We start from the raw sequence: 21667 nt of genomic DNA, 5'->3' as shown, positions 1-21667 counted from the left end.
AATGGGGTCTAGTTAGAAGACCACAGTTTCAGAAGAAGGCATTGGCTCAGCCCAGGCCAAGGGAGGTTTTAGAACCATGAAGTGGGTTGAGCAAAGCAAGGGCTGACCAGTGTGTGATGTGCTGACTAGAGATGTTGTGTGGTCCCCTCAGGACAAACTGCAGGGCCGAAGGGAGGGAATTAGTGTATACCTCTGATTCATGAATAAAATACAAACTTAGCAGAATTCACTTTGATGGCAGCTACCTAGTAGGTCTACCTGGCACACAATTTCTCCCCTGGAATATTGTTTCTGCCTGCCAGAGTGGATGCTAGACCAAAGAACCCATCAGTTCTGTATTCTGGGAGTGAGAACCTAGAGTCCATGCCCAGGGATTGTGGGCTTGGGAAACCCATGGGCTCCAGAAGCTGAGTCCAGGGTGACTCAGCTCTCAGCCCCCCATGGCCGGTTGGTTCACTTTGTGCTTTGCTGGTGCTTCTTCCCCAGACTTCTCTTTGGGCTTTCTTAAACATTCAGGTTTGCATTTGTAGGCAAAAACACAGCCCAGAAGGTAGGTAGAGCTACCTGGCCTCCTGGAGGCCCCTTCTCAATGAAGCACCATGCCTCCAACTCAGGCTTACTGCCAGCTCCTAGGCCAGGAGGAGACCTCTGAGCAGAATGCAGATTGCACTACTCCCATGTGATCTTGTCTGTCAACTGTAGCCTCACTTTCTGATTTTAAAACTCAGCCCCAAATGAGAGGTGAGTTTTCCCAGAGCTGCGGGCTAAGCAATGTTGCCTTCCCGGGTCTCGTTTTCATGAGACACAGGAGGCTCCAGTCCTGTGGTTTTCACATGGCCCTGTCTGTGGGTCCATGTGAATCAGAGATTGCAGAGGATGGTATGTTTAGGGCCTGACACATTCTCAGGCTTCCAGTAAACAATCTAAAACCGTTTACTTTGCAAGCATAGCTTACAGACAAGTTTCCGAGCCCAAGGGACCCTTCACCATGACCAGAGACATCAAAATGGCAGTGGCATCCTTAACCAGGCCCAGTGCTGACTGACTCAAAGCCTGTGCTTTATTGACATGTTCTCAGAGTGGAAGAACTTGCTGCTTGGCCTCTTTGGGCTCAGTCACCAATCTGTCAAGGATGCACCCACCTGGCCCCAAGGATTGGCTGTCCCTGGTTCAAAGATGGGGTGGGGTGGGGCTGGAGTGGGGAGTCTAGGGTGTCTGGCTCAAGTAGCAAGCCGAGGCTACCTATCCAGTAAATAGCTGCCAGGCTGGAGGGAGGTGAAGACTGGTGCACTGTGCTGGATCCTGCAGCGAGAGGCCGGGGTGGCACCTGCCGGGGCCTCACTCCTGGCCGAGGTCAGCCAGGGGCTTTCTTCTGCACTTGAAGGGATCGGAACAACTGCCTCAGCTGCTCCTTCCGGTCATTGACGCAGCCTAGAAAGAACACGAGGTGTTGGTTGGGGTGGCCTGTATACCCACTAGCTGGTACAGGGAGGGGCAGCAGGAATCGAGTAGCCATGGGTGGCCCATTCCTGTATTGGACCAACCCTCAGCTCACCTCTGAGCATCAACTTTCTGCGAATGGCACCACCTGCCTTGCAGAGTGAGTTCAATGGTCAGCAAAGGCTTGAGCTGACTGGGAATTCACCTGCTGCTTCAGACACTGGCCACATGGCTTGTTAAGCCCTCACAGGAATGGTGTGCAGTCAGGGAACTCAGAGAGGTTGTCATTTACCCCAAATTGCATGAGTAGCAGAACCGAGAGTTGATCCCAGGCTATGTAGTGCCAGAGTCGCATTCAACTGCTTCTCCAGACTACAGTGTTCTCATCTTTGCCCAGTGACAACACAAAAGCCAGCAGCACCTGATGCTAATTTACCTTACTGGATGTGTGTCCCAGGCAGTCCATGCCAAAAGGCTGCCTCTCCAAACATTCACCAGGCAACCTGTTCCCTGCTTGGTCTCAGAGCTGGTTCTGAAGGCAATACCAGTCTTTAATCTTAGCCAGGCACATTTGTAATACTCGTAAATGCTGCATGAATGGCCTGACACACCATTGGTCACAACTGATCTGGCAATGCCTGCTTCCTACATAGTAACTCTAATCCCACCCTTATCTCCAAGGCTGTCCCAGCTGTCAAGGCTTCAGCACCCACCCTGTGCATCCTTGACATTTTCCAAAGTGATTCCAGGGAACCTGCTTCAGTATTTTTAGCTTGCTCATCATGCCAAATCTTCAGGTTCAGTGCAAATCCTTTCTTGGAGTTCTAGACTCATCCCTGGATTTTTATTTGTTTTGTGTTTGTTTATCTTTGCTAACCTTCTCACCTAACGTCCCTGAACACATTCTTAACTTGTCCTCAACCATCAACATTCTTCCTCTGCCTGCTCCCCAAACAGCTCCTCTGTTTACCACCCAGGACTCGACTAAAAATCTGAAAGTAATTCTAGAGACTTCTACAGATACTGGTCTCCTATTGGAGTGCCTGCAAATCAACCATATCTTCATTTCTATTAAGCATCTGGATTTTTCAAGTCCAGTCTCTGCTGTCGGAGCAACCATTTGCAATCGGAAGACAACCTGAGCATTCAACCAACCTGCTGAGTGTGGCAAGGAGGGAGGGAAGAGCCACCCAGGCATCTCACAACCATTGTGCCAGTCCCCTATGCCATACCTAACTCTTTTGTGGCCTGAGACACCTCTCTCATACCTCTTCCCTCACCCCTCCCCACCTTCAGGGTCTCCTGGATAATATTAGGCAAGCGCTCTACCATTTTGCTACAGCCCCTCTTCGGCACAGTGTTTTACTAAGTTAATTAGACTGGCCTTGAACCCATTCTGTAGTGCAGGCAGGCCATGAACTTGTGGTCCTCCTACCTCGCCCTCCCTAGTGGCTGGGTTTACAAGTATTTAGCGCTAGGCCTGGCTAGGTCAGCCCCTTCCTACTTAACTATTAGTTGGATTTTGTTGTGTGCAGCCAAGCCCAGTCTTACACCATACTAAACTCTCCAAAAGATATAAAATTTCTCATCATAAAAGAAATAGGAATTCAGCACTCAGGAGCCAAAAGCAGGTGATCTCTGAGTTCAAAGCCAACCAGGTCTACACAGTAAGTTCCAGGCCATCTAGAGCCACATAGTGACACCCTGTAGCAAAAAAAAAAAAAAATAATTTTAAAAGGAGCCATAAAACAAACTTTAAAACAGCAAATGAGAAACTCCAGAAAATGCTTACATTTGATGGAGCAGGGTGGGATGGGCAGTATCTTCAGCCATTAATGTGATGTCTTTACAAATGTGGAAAATTAAGGGTAACCCAGAAAAAAACAAGTACAGGCTGGGCATAGCAGTACACAGATTTAATCCCAGCACTTTGGAGGCAGAGATGGGGATTTCTGTTTGAGGCCAGCCTGATCTACATATTGAGTTCCAGGCCAGCCAGAGCTGCATAGTGAGACTTTGTCTCAAAAAAAAATTAAAGAAAGAAAAACACGTGTCTACAACCCCAGCACTTTGTAGGCTAAGGCAGGAGGGTTAGAAAGAACTTCAAGGCCAGCCTTAGCTCCACAGTAAATTCAAGGCCAGCTTGGCCTATGTGTGGCTCAGTTGGTGGAGTGTTTGCCTGACATATATGAGGCCCTGGGTTCATGAAAACCTGGCATGTTGGCACATATCTATGGTCCCTGCCTCAGGAGTAGAGACCAGTGAACCATAAGTTCGAGATCTTGGCTACATGGTGAGTTAAATGACAGCCTGGGCTACATGAGAACCTGTCTGAGCCACACCCCCAAAACCACACACACACAAAATAATTTCCTGTAAGAACTTGGTTCATGTTTTTTCATAAAAGTAGTCTATTATTAAAAATAAAAAGGAGACCATAAGAAGCCATCACAGCTTACAAAAGAAGAAAGACAAAAACTGAAGTCGCCCCAGAAAGCAATGAAATTCCCATAAAATAATAATGATTCACTAAGGGATGAAGGTTTGGATTCCTTTCTAGTTATCCAGTAAGTCTGCCCCATTGTCCCAGTGACTCTGCTTCCGCAGATTTAGAAAGAAATAGTTCCAGTGGGTTTCACGGGAGAGGATGTTCACCATGATGCTGTCTGGAAAAGTAAAAAGATGAAATTGTGCCAAATGCCCAGCGATAAGAATCAGCCTGGTAAATGCGGGCACACAAGGAATGCTCTGCAGTTATGTGGTCACCACTTTGTAACTCTTCTGGGACTAGAAGAGTCTAGAGGTCAGGATTCAGCGGTTAGGGTTCAGGCTGACCCATCACCATGACAACAGTCTTCTGCAGTCTGTGTAACCTTTGCAGACCATTTCCTCCTCCATGGGGTGATCACAGAAGCTATCATATGAAATGTGGTAATGCACGTAAACATTTAGCCCAGCCCTGGCTAACACATGCTTCCCATGGGAGGGCCTTTGTATTCCTGAATGGAGGGATGCCACGTGGAAAGCGGGACTCCAAATGCCAGTCTGGTGCCAGATTTATAAAAATATGAATATATGCATTTTTTAAAACTGGAAGGAAACACCAGATTGTTAATGATGGTTATGTCTGGATGTGTTTTAAAATTTCCTCCTTTAGTTTTCAAATATTCTACAATGAGTGTGAATTGCTATAATTGGAAATTTTTTCACATTTTTATATACTAACTTTATCGCAGACTCCTGCAGTCTTTAACTTTTCTAATGATAATTTGTTCTCTGCCTGAGTCTTGAAATCCCCCTCCTGATGGCTCAGTAATCTCTCACCAGGAGTGTTCAACCTCTTGACATTATGACTAGACACTGTCATCTGCAAAGCTCATACTAACTGTGCAAAAAGTTACACACCACACACACACACTCGAAGAAAAACCTCATAAATATTCTGAGTATACGATTTTGTGTTGGATCACAGCCATTGCTATCCTTAGCTGCATTTGTTTCATGGGGTCCCCAGGTTGCAGGTTGGGCACACCCCCTGTAAGACACTACTCATCTGTATGTTATGGATGAAGAACAGAGAGGGCAAGCCGGTTGCCTGAGTCACACAGCCGGCATGCTGCAGATTGGATTTACACGACCTCACTGCTATGCCAAGCTGTCCCGGTCCACCCACACCTCCTATGATGTTTCTGTCCCACTCCCTTTCTGTCTGGCTCATCATACCTAAGTGTGTGTTGGGCACAAAGTTTCCCATCCCTGTGAGGTCAGAAGGCCCCTCCTCTCTGCTGACAGGACCATCATTCCACATGAGGTCGAAGCCCCCAACTCTCTTCTCCCTTCCTGTGAGTCTGGGGGTGCAGAGAGTGAAAGAACATGCAGTCAGCAAGGCTTTAAGAAAAGACTGACCCATCCCACCTGAGCCAGGTGCCATGCAGCTCTCCAACAGGGCGGCCCTCACTTCCTCTAAGGCCCTGTTCACCAACGATCATGCGCTCCTAATTTGTAGTTTCTGGTTTAAAATCTGCTCCCCTCCTCAGCCCAGGGATTCAGCCATCCTTCCTTCATACTGGCCCTGTATTCTTTCCCAGGAGACACGGAGTTAAGAGTGGTAAGCAGCCTCTTGGCGAATGCTGTGAGCCAGATACTTAACGGTGAATTGCCTCAGTGAGTTAATCTAACAGCCCCAAGGAGAGTTAGTGTTCCCTACTGTACACACGGGGGAACTGTGGTTCAACGAGGGCAAGTCACACCGTTAGGAAGCTTTGAGTAAACCCAGCTACACTGAGTTCTTGGGCCTATGGACATCTCAGTTTCTCCATCTATGAAGTAAGTGTCTCAGGGTTCTGAGTCCCCTTTCCCTCGACAGAAGCCCATCGGCCATGGATAGGGGACAAATGGCAGGACCCCACCTGGCCTCCATGTCCACCACATGCAGGGTGTCTTCCAGCAGGCAGGTCTTGAGTTCATAGTCCTCCTGGCTGCTGGCTGTCAGCGAAGGAGATGCATTGACTTCTAGGAGCCACCTGGGGAGGGCGGGGATAACCGTGTGTGGCCTGTTCTGCAGGAGGGAATCCATGTGTGCCACTGTCTGTCAGGACAAAACCCTGTAGCTGGGAGAGCATAGGTCCTAGTGGGGAAGCTACTGCTGTTGTTTTGCTAAACGGACATGATACCCATGAAATGCCTTCTAAGTCTAGATGCTATACACCCTGATTGTTACTGCTTTGGCCCTAGCCTGGGAAGCCTCTTTCTGCAGATGGCTACAGTTACTGCAGAGACTTGTGGGTGCAAAGAAATAACAATGATTACAGTGACACTGCAGCCCACAACTCAGCCCTTTCACCCGCTCTGAGGCTCAAGTAGAAGAGTAGGCAGAAAGAACATAAGGGCCAGAATAATGGGAGGAGTGCTGTGAAATACTGTCCCCTGGCAGGGTCTGCAATAACAGATAGACAGACAGACAGACAGATGATTGATAGGCAGAATATCTGTATGATATGCCAATTGATGGGTCGGCTGATCAATGAGAGATACCTAAGATATGAGGACAGAATACATTTTGTTTAGGGGTATGTTAGTTTGACATTCAAATATTGAGGTCCATGTAGTAAATCACACCCTCACAAGACTGGGCCCACTCAGTCCTTGTCTAAGGTGGCAAGGACTCACATGGCCTCCCCTGAGATGAGGGCTCTCTCTTCCTCAGTGGAGTCGCTGCCTGTGAGTTCCCATTCTCTAGAAACTGCTCAGCCATGCTCCTGAGAGTAAAGTAACCCCACTTAAACTCATTGATGTCCCCAACTAGACTTAGGTAGAATTGGTTTTTCTTTTTCTTGGTTCATCATGGCCTCTCTATCTGTGAATAGAAAGAGACTCCTCACTAAAGGTCATGCAACATCAATTCATCGAATAATTGGTAGAGGTCCCTTCTGACCTCTGATTAGATCTCATTTAGCTCTTTAACAATCCTATAAGAACAAATAGTCTGATCATTCCCAATTTGCAGACTGGCAAACTGAAGCACATAAAAGAAAGCATGTTCAAATTTGTACAGTTAGGAAGCAGCAGAACTGGGATTCAAACCACGGTGTCTGCACTGGAATGAGTAGTCCATCGTGACCCTCCTCCCCCGGGCTCTCTAGGCCACTGCCCACTTACGGCTTGAGGTCCTGGTCAATGAGGATGTCGTAGCCATACAGCTCAAAGCAGTGCTTATCACTGATGATCACTTTCTGCACACTCTGCAGGCTCTTGATGAAGATGTTGTCCATGTCGCTGAAGAGTGTCTCCACGGCCTCTGGACCGTGCTTGGATGCCAGGTACTGTCGGAAGCGCTGGAGCATCCATTTGCAACCCTGAGGCCCAGGCAATCGGAACAGGAGGGGAGTCCAGGTCACTGGAGCCCACCTGATAATCCTTGAATGAGCCCATGTGCAGGGCCTCAAGCCTGGGGGGAGGGCTCATCTGAGTCCCAGGATTAGGAAGTTTGGATGTGCCCCTCCCTGTGGAATAAAGGTCTGCATAGCTAAGAGAACGGGATGTGTCTCTGGCCCATGACCTACACAGGTGGCTTCTCTTGGTGACTGCACTGGTAGCCTCTTGGGGCTGAAAGGCAACCAAAAAGCTTCTGCTCCTAGGATTACATGATGTGAGATGAACCAGGGGAGGAGAAGACAAGAGAAAGTGTGGGCAGGAAGCTCCCTCATCCATGCCCCCTGATTTGGCCCTTAATTCTAAGAAGTCTGAGAATTCTATAGTTGAACCGACTTTCAGGTTATCGTGTGGATTGGTGGCAAACAGGTAGGTGGGTATGATGATTATCCATCCTACTGGATGACAAATAGATGACAGACAGACAGATAGATAAATACACAGACAGACAGACAGATAGGGAGATAGATAGGTAGAGTGATGATTGATAGGCAGAACATCTGTATGACATACCAATTGATGGTTGGTTGATCAATAGAGATACCTAAGATATGAGGATAGAATGCATTTTGTTTAGGGGTATGTTAGTTTGACATTCAAACATTGAGGTTCATGCCAGATGAACTCGTCTCTGCAGATGGAAAGGGTGATCCTGCTCTCTCTGGTAAACTGCGGCCCATCTTGGTTCCATGTCCCTCTGCCTGTCTCAGCCACTTGGCCCAGAAGGAGGGCAGATGCCTAGCTTCCTCACCTTTTTAGGGTGGTAGTCGGGAGATGTCTTCTGCACGGCAACATTGGTGAGGTGAACATCTGACAGAGGTTGATGGTCAAGGGCTATCATGGACAGAGAGGGCAGCCATATTCCCTGCTGCCCCAGGAACTGAACTGAGACCCTGGCCCTGGCTGGGAAGTTGACAAAAAAAGCTAAAACAAAACAAAACCAAAAACAAACAAAAAAACAAAAATCAGCCCAAAGTTTATATGCATGGGCTTTGGAGACAGATGGGCCTGGGTGCAAGTTCTGAGTACATCTCAGGGCATATGAATTCCTGAACACTCCGGGTGACCTCTCTGAGCCTGTTTACCATCAGTGCTGACTCATTTTATGTCAACTTGAAACAAGCTAGAGTTATCTAAAAGGAGGAAGCCTCAACTGAGAAGATGCCTCTATAAGATTAGCTGTAGGGCATTTTCTTAATTAGTGATTGTTGGAGAAGGGCCCAGTCCTTGTGGGTAGTGTCATCCTTGTGCTGGTGGTCCTGGGTGCTGTTTTTTAAAAACAGGTTAAGCAAGTCTTGGAGAGAAAACCAGTAAGCAACATCCCTCCATGGCTTCTGCATCAGTTCCTGTCTCCAGGCTCCATCCTGACTTCTTTCAGTGATGGACTACACGTGGGAGTGTAAGCCAAATAGGCTCTATCCTCCCCAACTTTCCTCTGGCCGTGGTGCTTCGTCATAGAAACCTAAGACACCAGCCTGTGTACACAGAACGCTGGTTTCACAGTGGGCAAAATGCCTCCTGAGTGCCTGGCAGAGCTGAGAGGGACCGTATTACAGTTTCTAACTCCCAAGGCAATACCTAACAAGTCTAGAGACCACAGACAGCGGGGGCTGGACCTGTGGCCCCTTTGTAGGGATACCAGAGAAGGGATCTAGTGTTGGGGGGCAAGCAGGGTGCTGAGGGACCCAGGCCTGAGAGTCTACAATTTGTATCACCACCATTGTCACCTCCTGTGTGACACCATGACCCACAAAACACTCCTCAAGGGCCATCTTGTTTGCTACTGAACAATCTCTGTTTCATGGTGACACTTTAGAGGCTCAGAGAAGGACAATGCCCACCATTCAAACCCTCCTCAGCACCACTCCCCCAGGCCTCTGAAAAAAGAATCTATGCGTTCCAAAAAGGGCCATAATCTGTAATATAATCTGTAATATAATTATGACACCTCCCACTTCTCTTTCCTCCCCAAACCCTCCCATAAGTAAATCCAGGGGGAGCAGTATATTTTAATATATCCAACAATAAATGTAAATTTTATTATCTCTCTTGGGAAAAAAGTAGAAATGTAATTGTTAACAAATCAATCATCCACATGGCACGTGTCTCATTCACACATGTCCTTGTCAGGACATTCTGACACCTCAGTATTTTGATATGCTTGGCAGATATTGAGTACCATGCAGATCAATGCCCTGTAACCCACTCCCAGCACTCAGGCTGAATTGTGTTGTATATGTCTGAATATGTGTGTGTGTGTGTGTATGTGTGTGTGTGTGAATTATTGCATGTACACTATTATATATACCAAAGTTAAAATTGACATTTCTTGTTTTGTGATTCTAAAAGTATTGTTTATGGTTGGAGAGATAGCTCCATCATGAAGAGTTTGCCTCCCAAGCATGAGGAGTTTGGTCCCCAGATGCCACAGGAAAAAAATTCTGAGAATGGCTAAATCATGGTGGCACACATTTAGTACCAGCAATCAGAAGGCACAGGCAAATGAATCTCTATGAGTTCAGGGTCAAACTGGCCTACAAATTGAGTATCAGGCCAGCCAGGGATACATAATGAAACCATGTCTCAAAAACCAACCAACCAGCTCTGAACATGGTGGCATGTGCTTGTAGTCCCAGCACTGAGGGGAGACACAGGATCACTAGAGCCAGCAGACCATACCAGAAGATCATGTGAGCCCCAGGTCAGTGGGGGACCCTGAGGACAGGTGAGCCCCAGGTCAGTGGGGGACCCTGAGGACAGGTGAGCCCCAGGTCAGTGGGGGACCCTGAGGACAGGTGAGCCCCAGGTCAGTGGGGGACCCTGAGGACAGGTGAGCCCCAGGTCAGTGGGGGACCCTGAGGACAGGTGAGCCCCAGGTCAGTGGGGGACCCTGAGGACAGGTGAGCCCCAGGTCAGTGGGGGACCCTGAGGACAGGTGAGCCCCAGGTCAGTCGGGGACCCTGAGGACAGGTGAGCTCCAGGTCAGTGGGGGACCCTGAGGACAGGGGAGCCCCAGGTCAGTGGGGGACCCTGATACTCCTTCATAGTCTTTTCTGCAGTTTTCTGTATATTTAATTTCAAGACTAAAAAATGTAAGAATAGAAAGTGTTGTGCGGTCTCTCATGTGAATATTTAGAGAGTAAGGCCCCGTTACATGGAGACTGCCCCTAGGAAGGGCTGTTTCTTCAGTATATCCCCAGGGTGCACCAACACTCTGACGTGGCATTTGCTGCAGGGCCACTTGGGCAGATAGTGCTCCATGTGCTTTGTATATGTCACTACTTAATTTTAGTAAAATTAATGTTTTAGAAATGGAGTCAGCAAAACAAGGAAAATAAGTCATAAAGCACGCACAGATATGCACAGGAGGGCCCAAGCAGTGGGCAGGCAATGCAAATGTGATACTTAAGGCACACTCTTAGACTGAAAGATGAACTCAGGGCAGAGAGGAGGCTGGCTCAAAGCAGAAGTTGGAACCCTCCAATCAGCATGCTGTCCCTGGGCGCAGCCTGTTAGCCCTCTTCCCCTCAGTAACTCTGGGTTGTCCCCCAATTCTCTTTTGAAGCTCAGTCCTAAAAATTTGAAAACAAAACAAAACTGCCTATTTGTTTTGTTATTGATGCTTGTTCTTATGTAGCCTAGGCTGGCCCCAACTCACTCTATATCTGAGAATGACCTTGACTTCTGAGCCTCCAGCATCCAACTTCCAAGTGCTGGGATTACAAGCTTGTGTCATTACAGCCTGTTTATTGGGTGTGGGGATGGAACCCAGGGCTTTGTGCATGCCAGAAAAATACCCTACTAGCTGAACTACAGCCTGGTCCTGATTTTTTTTTTTCTAACACAAGGTCTCACTTCATGGCTCAGAGTGACCTCAAACTCAAAATCCTCCTGTCTCAACCTCCCATAAACTGAGATTACAGGCATGTGCCATGCATGTGTCATCATATCCAGCAAAGTCTTTTTATTTAAAAAACATATCTGATTTATAGGCAATACATTCACCTGGCTCAAAAGTAAAAATGTTTCATATATGTGATAGAGAATATATTGTATATTCATGCACATGTGTGCAGATAGTCTGCTTTCCACTCATTTTCCTACCCAAGACAGTTTCTGCGTCTAGTTTTTCTTTCTTCCCCCATTCCTTTCTCCTTTCTTTCTTTCTTTCTTTCTTTCTTTCTTTCTTTCTTTCTTTCTTTCTTTCTTGGCAGTGCTGGAATTAAACCTAAGGCCTTGCATATAAGGCAAAGTCCCTACCCTGAGTCATAACCCCCAGTCCTGTTTCCAGTTTCTTGTCTATCATTCAGAAATGTCTATACACAAAACAACAAATAAGCCACAGACATGGTTTGCTGTTCTACTTTTTTTCCCAGTATTCCACTTAACAGTTGTATAGTATTCCACTGCAAAAATGCACCAGCTTTCTTATTTCCTAGGTTCTGCTTTCCACCAAGGATATGCCATGTGCATCCTTTAAGCCCATGCATCCCCGTGCTGTGCGTGTATCTGTGGTATACACACTGAAGAGGCTTGCTGGCTCATGGAGTCTGCACATCTATTTTGGCAGCTACTTATCAGCTCATTCTGAGGGTTATAACACTTTGTACACCCACCAGTCACACACACACATCCTCCTTCTCCTCTAGCTTTGCAAGACAGTGTGGTATCTACCAATAGGATGGTGACGAAGGAACCGCATTTGACTGACTGAGAAGAGCACTGTGAAGATGGTTGGAGAAGGAGGAAGAGGTTCTGTGAAGCTCAACCTGTCCACTCCTGTGAATACAGGCAAACCTGAGTGCTGGACACTCATGAAGACTGCCATCCAACAGAGACATTTAAGGGGCACTGCTCTGAGCAGATTCTTCCCCTGAGAGCCTGGGAACCCCCACAGAGAAAGAACTGAGCTGGTCTTGAGTAGGGACTCTAGTGCTCAGATCCCAGGGAGCCTGGCAGGTAACCTTGGGGTGGAAAAGTTCCTGGGGTAGGGGGAGGAGGAGGGAGCCTGACTGGGGGAGGGGACTGGAAGGGATATCCTGGGAAGGATACAGTGGTCATCGATGCTGCTCAGTGTGAAGCGAGTGTTGGAGAACCTGGCAAAGCCATCGCGGTACAGCCAAGCCCGCAGCGGGATGTACTGGTGGGGATGAGGGAGACAGGAAGGGAGAGATGATGCCCAGAGCTTCGCAATGCCACCCGGTTTCCCAACTGCCTTCCTTCTACCCAGAAGGCCCTGCCTCTCTCCACAGCAGCCTTCAATCATTCCCTCCACTCCCGCCCTTTGACTCCACCTCTTCCTTCTTTCCCTAGGGGTGCAAAAGAAACAAAATGATACATCTACCCCATACATGACACTCACGGGGACCTCACGGCCCTGAAGGATGGGCTAAGCCTGACACACTGTGAATTCTTTTTTTTTTGGGGGGGGGTCTGAGACAGGGTTTCTCTGTATTGTTTTGGAGGCTGTCCTGGAACTCGCTCTGTAGACCAGGCTGTCCTTGAACTCACAGAGGTCCACCTGCCTCTGCCTCCCAAGTGCTGGGATTAAAGATGTGTGCCACCAAAGTCCAGCCCTATACTGTGAATTCTTGTTCCCTGTGGTGTATACATCATGAAGGTTTAAATCAGTGCTGAATGAATAAAAGGATGAATTATAAGTGGGTGAAGGGAATGCAGCATGTTCTGCAGCTCAGCTATCTGGATTTGAATCCCAGTTTGGCTATCTACCTGCTGTGTGACCTTGGGAAAGTTATTCACCTCTTTGTGTTTACCTACTGTGTGACCTTGGGTAAGTCATTTAACTTCTCTGTGCCTGCTTTTGCTTTTACTGTTTTGAGACGCGATCTTGCTATACAACTAAATTGTCTGGAACTCACTGTGGAGAGCAAGCTGGCCTTGAACTTGAGATCCTCCTACTTCTGCCTCCCAAGCACTCTTAATTAACCTTTATGCATCCATTCTCATATGCAAAATGAGGCTACTAACTGAGGCCTCAGAGTTGTTAACGATGCAGTGAGAGAGCCTGCTGAGTCCTGGGGCCTAGTGCTCAGTAGATGCTCAGTACATATTTGCTCTGGTTACCTGCAGATCTGAGTGAGAGAGATGGGAAGAGTACAGCTCTAGACATGGACAGCTACGATGTTACACTAGGGACATCACCTCAGCAGCCTCCCTCCATGTCCCTGGGCCTCATGAGGCCCAGCCAGAGTGACTCACCGACATCACCAGAACATAGACTCGCAGGTCAAACTTTCGTCCTGTGGGAAAGAGCTGGTTGGTTTAACAGATACTGCCTGGCTGTCAGACTGTGGGCTAGGCTTCAGATCACATTAGGACATGGACAGACAGGCAGGGATCTGCCTATCTGAGGCTCCAAGCAAAGCTACCCAGGGCACAGGGAGAGGTTGGGTGGGGCAGTGTTGGTTGTCCTGGGCTTTCCCCATGTGTTTATGAATTACCTAAGGGGTCTCACTATAGCATGCTAATGCCACTTACCTCCCCCACCCCTTCCTGTCCCCTGGCAATGACCCTTGATGGGGGGGGCAGCCTCTGGGTCCCTTCTCTTTTTCCCTGCCCCAGTGGCATGTGCCCCAGAGGTTGGGCGGGGCAGTGTTGATTGAAGGCAGTAGGCTTAGTGGTCAAGGAAGGCCCTATGAGAGGTGGAAACTGACAGACACACAGACAGATGTAGGCCCAGCCCAGGCTGCGTAAGACCTTCTGGTTGGACCTAGACACAGATGGGCACAGGCCTGGGCCCAGGGGAGGGGAAAGAAAGGCAGGCAGCAGAGGACGCAGGTGTCAGGGGCCAGGCCATGTGCGGATGAGGACACTAATGCAGGCAGGAACAAGTCTCCATGCAGTCTTTGAGATTTGCTCTATAAACCACAAGGAGCCGCTGGCTAGAGGGTTCCTATGACACTTGCTTTCTTACCTGTCTTCCCAGAAGGCCCCGCCCCTCTCCATGCTGCCTTCACTCCCTTCACCCCCACCTGCGGCTCCACCCCTTCCTTCCCTAGGGGTGCAAAAGAGACGAAACGAGGGTCTACCAGCATTCACGACGCTCTGCCAGGTCCTGAGGGGGGCTGCTGACTACTGGGCTGGTGTGGAGTCTAAGGGACCAGGGCAGATGAATACCAGCAGGGCAGGCACAGCCATCGGGAGGGAGGCCATACCGGGAGGAAGGCGACAGCCACTAGACCGGGCGCTAGACCGGGACAGTGAAGAGAGAGCTTTAGAACTGTGGAGTTTGGTGAAGAACGGAGAGGTGGCTCCGTGGTTAAGAGTGTGGGCTGCTCCTCCACAGGACCTGAGTTCAGCACTCCTCACCCCCGCACGAGAGACGGGGAAGGGGCGCTCACACCTCCTTATCTCCAGCTCCAAGGGAACTGATACCTCTTGCCTCTGCAGGCCTGCACTGGCCTGCACACACCCACACACAGACACAAGCACCTACACGTAATTAAAATAAGAAACACAAATTAAAGAGAAGAGGCCAGTGGCAAGGAGGGACCAGAGGCACCGCACAGACTCTGGCTTAGCAACCGGGGGGGGGCATGGCCCAGGAGGACAAGCTGGAGAGCAAGCCAGATTGGGGGGGGGCAGCTTTGACTCTGAGGCACACTGGTATGGAATCGCTGGGAGAGTCCCAAGTGATATGGGTTCTTGCTGGGGACAGAGAACTGAAGTCACTGGGGCAGGGAAAAAGAGAAGGGGCCCAGAGGCTGCCCCCCCATCAAGGGTCATTGCCAGGGGACAAGAAGAGGTGGGGGGAGGTAAGTGCCATTAGCATGCTATAGTGAGACCCCTTAGGTAATTCATAAACACATGGGGGAAAGCCCAGGACAGTTGCCTGGGCTTCAGGAAGGCAACTGTGTCCTGATCCCCATGTCATCCTCTGTCCTGGCCCTGTTCTCCACAGCACTGTGTGGCTGGACTTCTTCAGGCTTACTGCTGCCTGCTCATATGGAGTACAAGTTCTTAGGGCAGAGTCCAGGACAGCGGCAGGCACCAAGGAGGCTGCAGATGTTTCACTGTTGGGAGCATGACTGGATGAACTGGCTTCTGAGGAGAATCCCCCTGGCCCCCGTAAGAGAAGGACGAGCGTGCCAGGCTGGGGGAGTTGCACAGGCCACAGCTAAGAGGTGGGAGAGGACAGGGTGGGTCTCTGTCTGTGTCCCCTTTCAGGCCTGATGACAGGCCAGGCTTTTTTTCTGACTTTTGTGTTGACTGAATGGTCAGAGGGCAGGGGTCAGACACAATCCAACCATCTTACCTCCTATCAAGTAGGGGTTTTCCACATAACGCTGAGCCACGTAGTTCTCCACTGGTATCTCGTCTTTCTGGTCATCAGAATTCTTTGTATCCTGGTTGTGACGATATTGATCAGTAACACACACGGAGAGTGCCCTGTGTGCTGGGTGCCATGCTGGGCACTATACCTGGGGTATCTGATTGGATCCTTATATTGATCCTCTCGGGTAAGAGTAATGTAACCCCATTTTACAGATGTGCATCTGAAGCACAGAGAGGTAGGGTGACTTGTCTGAAGTCACACAACTGGCCAGAAGTCCAGCAGGGATATGGAGCCATATATAGTTTGAGCCCAGAGCCTGAATTGCTCTTTAGGCCTGTGCTGCCCCAGAAGGCAGCTGCTGACTACATGTGGGGATCTACATTTACATTCATATTGATAAAAAGCATGGACATGGACAAAACCCAAACCAGTGTCGGCATGAAATAAACCAGCAACAAAGGACCCATTTCTCTGAGTCACTAGTGGAGTCAAATCCTCAGAAAGCAGAAGGGCAGTGGAGGTCTGTGTGGGATGGGTAGTTTTGACTGAGGTGGTACAAATGCTCTGGCCACGGGGTTTTGTGACAAGTGCACGAAGGGAATGCTCCCGGTACTTTAGAACGGAACACCGAGAAATAGTCAAAGAGGGCTCAGTCCGCAAACTGCTGGATACACAAGCATGAGGACCTGAGTTCAGACCCCAACACCCACATAAAATAGGCAGGTAATCCCTGCACTGGGGGGGGGTGTTGAGACAGGAGGATCCCTAGGGCTCACTGACCACCCAGTCTAGCTGAACAGGTGAGCTCCAGATTCAGTGAGAAGCCCCGTCTCTAAGGTAAGGAGAGTAACTGATGGAGACTCTCAACCTCTGCCTGCCCACATGCATGCAAATAGTCAAAATGCTGCAACTTGTGCTCTAGACAGTTTCCCCCATCCAGGTACTGCTGAAGATAAGGCGGGGGGGGGAGTTATGTGCCTGGTAGCCAAGCAGCTAGCACTCAGTCACGCCCTCTTGCAAATTCAATTCTCAGGGGAAATGAAATTTCAAAATTTTAGCCCTTTGATGAGTTTAGTGGCAGATCACCTGCCTAGTGTCCAAAGGCTCTGGCTTCTGTCAGAGTGGGGGGTGGGGAGAAGGAAAGACGGGAGGGAGGGTGAAGGTCTGGAGAGGGAAGGGAAGGGAGGGAGGACCAATCCCCCTTTGGGAGCCCAGTGCTTAGCCTGAAAAGAGAAATCACCCATGCATGGCTGAGGAAGTTCTAGCTCAGTGCTGCCTAGAGGACATTAGAGTGGCCTGTCCCTTTATCCTCTAGGGACAGCAACACTCACAGGTACAACCCTCCTGTGACTCCGCCCCCATCTCAGTGACCTCATGAAGAGTTAAGACTAAACCCCAGAGTCACACACTCTCTGGGCTAACAAGTCACCAGTGGTAAGCACTTGGACTAGGGACTTCTGGCTTTCGGGGCAATGCCCCCTCCTGCCTAGCCACAGCACCCACATGGGCAGCCAGGCCTCTCGTTCCCAGGCCCCTCCTCACCACTTCTACTCACATGGCTTCCTGAGGGGTTCATGTTGGCACGGGCAGGTTGCGCCTCCACAATGGTGAGCTTCTTCCCCACAGTGCCCTGACAGGTACATGGGATACATTGGCATGTGTGTAATGGGAGAGATGTTTATTGAGCACCTGCTTGCAGCCACTGGGAGTCGAGTCCTCCTGCTCCCTACCCCCAGCACTGCTGTCATCCCCAAGCTTCAGAATTTTTTGAGAGCACAGCTGCTAGCTGGGATCCTGCTCATCCACTCATCAGATCCTCAGCAGGCATGAGACAGGGTGGGGCAAGGTCAGGATTTGAACTCAGAACTGACACTCTTGTGGGCAACCTTGGCAGGCACCCCTGTGAGTTCTGGGGGGAGGAAGGTGTGGCCTCCTCCTGGAGGCTAAGACTTTGGAGGAGAAGAAGGAGGGGACTCACCTTCCTCCAGTCCATGATGTCCTTCAGTCTCCGGAAGAGAAAGATGCCCTTCCCCTGAGATCGGGCGACCTGAGTGGGGAGTTTGGGGAATGGGTTGGGGATGGAAAAAGGCAGAGCCACCTGAGGGCCTTCACCAGCTCATCTCTGTGTCCATCTCCCTGTGGACTCTTGTCTCTGCCCAAAGGAATGGCTTTTCAACCCCCAGGGGCTGGAGGAGGAAAGTGAGCTGGGCTTTGCTACAAAGACATACATTTGCATGAATAATGCAGAAGGACAGACAATTAAAAACCATCTCGGCCAGTCCTGGAACATATCAGCCAATGCTTTTTTTGGAAATCAATTTGCCTTCCTAATTAGGTTTTGCTTCAGCTAATACTGGAATCATTCCTGCTTTACTGCACCCCGCCATAGGTAATTCATGACCTCCCAGAATTGAGGGGGCTGGGGGAGTCCTCGGTATCTTGTCGTGTTCCTGCACTCTGATATGTTCACCTACCTGGGCTTGCATAAGAACATTGCCATTATGCTTGCTGCCCTCTCCACACCTCATAGTTCATTGGTACTGCGGGATAGTTTAGTTAAGCAATCATTAAAAGGCATGTTGGCATGTGTGTGTGAGTGCACACATGCACACACAGTGAGTGTGTGTGTGGTGTGTGGGAGGCATGTGGGTGAATGCTTGCACATATGCACTCATGGTGAGTGTGTGTGTGAACATGTGTGTGTGTGTTTTGCTGAGGCTCAAAGCCAGGATCTGGCTTTTGCTAAGCAAGCACTATACCACTGAGCTACAGACCATCCCGAGGGTTTATGCTCTATCTGTCACTTAGATGTCTGATGTTTCCCAGCAGAACCTATACAGTGCCTAGACCTGCTATCTGGGCTGGCTTCTACCGCCTGTGAGACCAACTCTGGCTCCTGGTGTCAGCTCAGTCCTTTAGCTATCTGAGCTACTGAGCAGGACCCCCTGAGGCATCTTTTCTCTGGCACCCAGTGGGTGCAAAGCCTCCTTCCCCCTGTTTTCTGAGTAGTGGCCTGCCAGGCCCGCCAAGTCCACCCAGGCTTCAGAAGGCCTGACAGCAGGTGGTTTGCTCACATCTAGGCAGACCTGGAAGCAGAGAAAGGCAAGTGCCTCTTCCTTTCTCCCCTTTTATTCAGTCAATTAAACCTCTCTGGAAACACGCCCCAGATACCCCTAAGGATGTGCCTCATTAATTTTGTAGGTGTTTATTAATCCAATCAAGCTGACAATGTGCTATCATCACAAGTCTAAGCTTTGCCAACTTGACACAGAAACACATCACTTTAAACCATAGTATTCTGCCCCTTGCCCCACAGGGCCATGGCCATCCCGATGTGAAATGCGTTCAGTCTGACTTTTTTGTGAGTTGTTTTTTTAGACAGGGTCTCACTATGTATACCAGGCTGGACTTAAATTCAGAGACCAGCCTGCCTCCGCCTCTGCCTCTGGAGTGCTGGCATTAAAGGTGTGTTAAGAGAAGCTTTTTCTTTGAGAGTAGCCTTCCCGCCAGCCTGGTTCTAGAGCCCCATCAGTCCCAAATAAACACACAAGAGGCTATATTAATTATGAAGCTGTTGGCCTTGCTTGTCTCTTATTGGCTAGCTCTGCTTTAAGTAATTACCCCATAATTGTTAATCTAAGTATGTCTCTTACCGGAGAATAGTTCCGGGCTCCTACCCCATGGCGTTACATGTTGACTCTCCTGTGTTTCTCCTTCCCAGAATCCTCCTGGACTCCTAGCCCCACCTATCTAGATTCCTATTGGCCAGACAGTACTTTATTGACATATACACAGGACTTCCCCAACATCTCCTCTTTTCTGTTTAACAGAAAGAAAGGTCTTAACTTTAACATAGTCAAATTGTATATAACAGAACAGTTATCAAGTAAGAATACAGTTACAATATTTTGTCTATCAACATTCAGCAAGATTTAAAGAAAATATCATCCATCCCATCCTTGTGAGTCTAAAGTTCTATATGTAGCTTATCTTTTATCATAACTAAGGAAAATTATAATTATAACTATCTGTCTTCAACTCTATCAAAGACCACAGACATGACACAAGGCAACGTAAGGCCAAGACTGAAATGCCACTCCAGGGCAGCATCTGGGGCTTATGTGGACTCCAACAGCTGGGTAGCTCCACCCCTCCAGCTCTGCCACCTGAAGCGCAGTCCTCCTCTTAGACCAGTTCCACTCCAAGCTTATGTCCCCCTGGCAGGCATGCCATGGTGATGTCATCTTCAGTGTAGTGGTCTCCATTACAATCTGGGTTTCCTATTTACAACTTCACACAGAGGCTTTCTGGGGCCTTTTGCGGGAAACACTACCCTGCTATACACTGACTGGTCCAAATGACTTTCTGGGACCTTGATGAGAGCTTCTGTGACTCCCTCTCAAGTCTTGTATTTTCATGGTTGCAAAACAAGAACCGTGTGGATGCCGCTGCTAAATTCTGCTGCCCGACTGAGTTGCCATCTGGGGCTGGGATTGAACCCAGGGCCTTGTGCACGCTAGGCAAGCACTCCGCCATCAGAGACACATTGCCAGACCTCATAACTTTGATTTTACACCAGTGTGGCCATTCTCGGTCCTTATTCCCTATCAGTCCTGCCCTGCCCCCAAGACCACATCCATTGTACAATATTCACTGGTGCTATTTGTGAAGTGTTGTGCTTAGTGGGTCTCCCACAAAACCTCTCCCGCCTCACCCCACCCAACAGACTGCATTTGATCAACTCTTCCTAGGAGCTCTGTCCCTGGCTGAGTCCTCATGGAGGCTCCATGCTAATACCATGTGATTGGCTCAGACACTGGCCTTCAGGATGCCACACTTTCCCCTTCTCTCCCTTCCTTCTTTCCTTCCTTCCTTCCTTCCTTCCTTCCTTCCTTCCTTCCTTCCTTTCCTTCCTCTCTTCCTCCCTGCTTCTTTCCTTCCCTCCAGATCTTTTAGCTGGCCCTGCTTGGCCCCACTCATTTTCTCCAAGAGGCACAACTCTGGTGTATTTAGTCTTTCTTGACATCTGTTTCTTGGAGGGCCCAGACAATGTGGTCTTAATAACTGTTTTTCAGCATAGTTGCTTTATTTTGTAATTTTTAAACCTTGTGCTTTGAAAACCCCCATTCTTTATTGAGTTTTCTTTGGGGTTTGTGAGACACTCTTGCTATACAGCCCTGGCTGGCATGGAACTCCCTAATAGACCAGGTTAGCCTCCAAAATACAATTTGCTGCCCCTGACTCTTGAGTGCTGGGATTACAGACATGTGCTGTCATCCCTGGCTGAAAGTCACTGTTCTGTCATGGATACATGCTTCTCCCGCCTTCATGGCAGTGTTCAGATTGCATGTCTAACATGTCTCCAAAAAAGTGAATTTAAATAAAGCACTATTCAGTGACTAGACTGCTGCATGTCCCCACATAATGCACTCTTGCTTAAGCCCCTGGGAGGTGGCCTTTCTGCTCTTTACCCATCATGTAGGACAGCTCTCAGGGGGGTTCAATGACAGCCTCAGCACCTCCATTCAGACTCAGCAGAGTAACAAAATGCCTTGGAGTGGGGGACAGCCTCAGCTGTCCCCAGAATCACCAGCTGTGCTTAGAGCGGCTTCACGGACAGGCACAGCCCTGACCCACACACGTGCTGCCTTGTACCCTGGGCGTGACTGGAAGAGCTGCAGTGGTCCTGGGGTCTGGGCCCTTCCCAGGCCCTCTGTCCTGGCAGAGGAGCTGGGACGCAAGGGCAGGCAGGGGAAACGTCGGAAGTGTGTGATTTATTTTACACTAGAAAGAACTTAAATTCTGTTTTATCTTTTTTTTTCAGGGCTTCAGGAAGGGTAAGGAAGCACTTTACCCCTGAGCTATGTCCTCAGCCCTTAGCGGGACTTTTCATGGCCAAACCCAAAGACTTATTTGTTTGCTTGATCTTTTTTAAAAATATTTATTTGTTTATGCACATTTATATGGGTTGGAGCACACACAGGTATGTGGCTCATGTAC

The 21667-nt window shown here is 49.1% G+C and overlaps 1 protein-coding gene across 2 annotated transcripts in view; it reads right to left on the bottom strand.

The window, feature by feature from the left end:
• Positions 1–1013: 1013 nt before the first annotated feature.
• Positions 1014–21667, bottom strand: part of Ttll9 (tubulin tyrosine ligase like 9) — a 39728-nt gene continuing 19074 nt past the window's right edge. Inside the window, exons 6-15 of one of the 2 annotated variants that reach the window (XM_040746503.1) lie at positions 17646–17714; positions 17223–17297; positions 15647–15737; positions 13591–13631; positions 12424–12511; positions 8123–8181; positions 7099–7295; positions 5850–5963; positions 5164–5288; positions 1014–1431 (exon numbers count right to left, since the gene is read on the bottom strand). In XM_040746503.1, the coding sequence (XP_040602437.1) occupies positions 1355–1431; positions 5164–5288; positions 5850–5963; positions 7099–7295; positions 8123–8181; positions 12424–12511; positions 13591–13631; positions 15647–15737; positions 17223–17297; positions 17646–17714 (936 nt within the window). In that variant the 3' untranslated portion in view covers positions 1014–1354. The remainder of the gene's footprint in view (positions 1432–5163; positions 5289–5849; positions 5964–7098; positions 7296–8122; positions 8182–12423; positions 12512–13590; positions 13632–15646; positions 15738–17222; positions 17298–17645; positions 17715–21667) is intronic. The other variant, XM_040746504.1, reaches the window with a different exon arrangement.

Source organism: Mesocricetus auratus, unplaced genomic scaffold (assembly GCF_017639785.1).
Source record: "Mesocricetus auratus isolate SY011 unplaced genomic scaffold, BCM_Maur_2.0 Super-Scaffold_100004, whole genome shotgun sequence".
Lineage (NCBI taxonomy): Eukaryota > Metazoa > Chordata > Mammalia > Rodentia > Cricetidae > Mesocricetus > Mesocricetus auratus.
The sequence above is the reverse complement of the archived record's forward strand: the minus strand, read 5'-3'. Positions and strand labels throughout refer to the sequence as shown.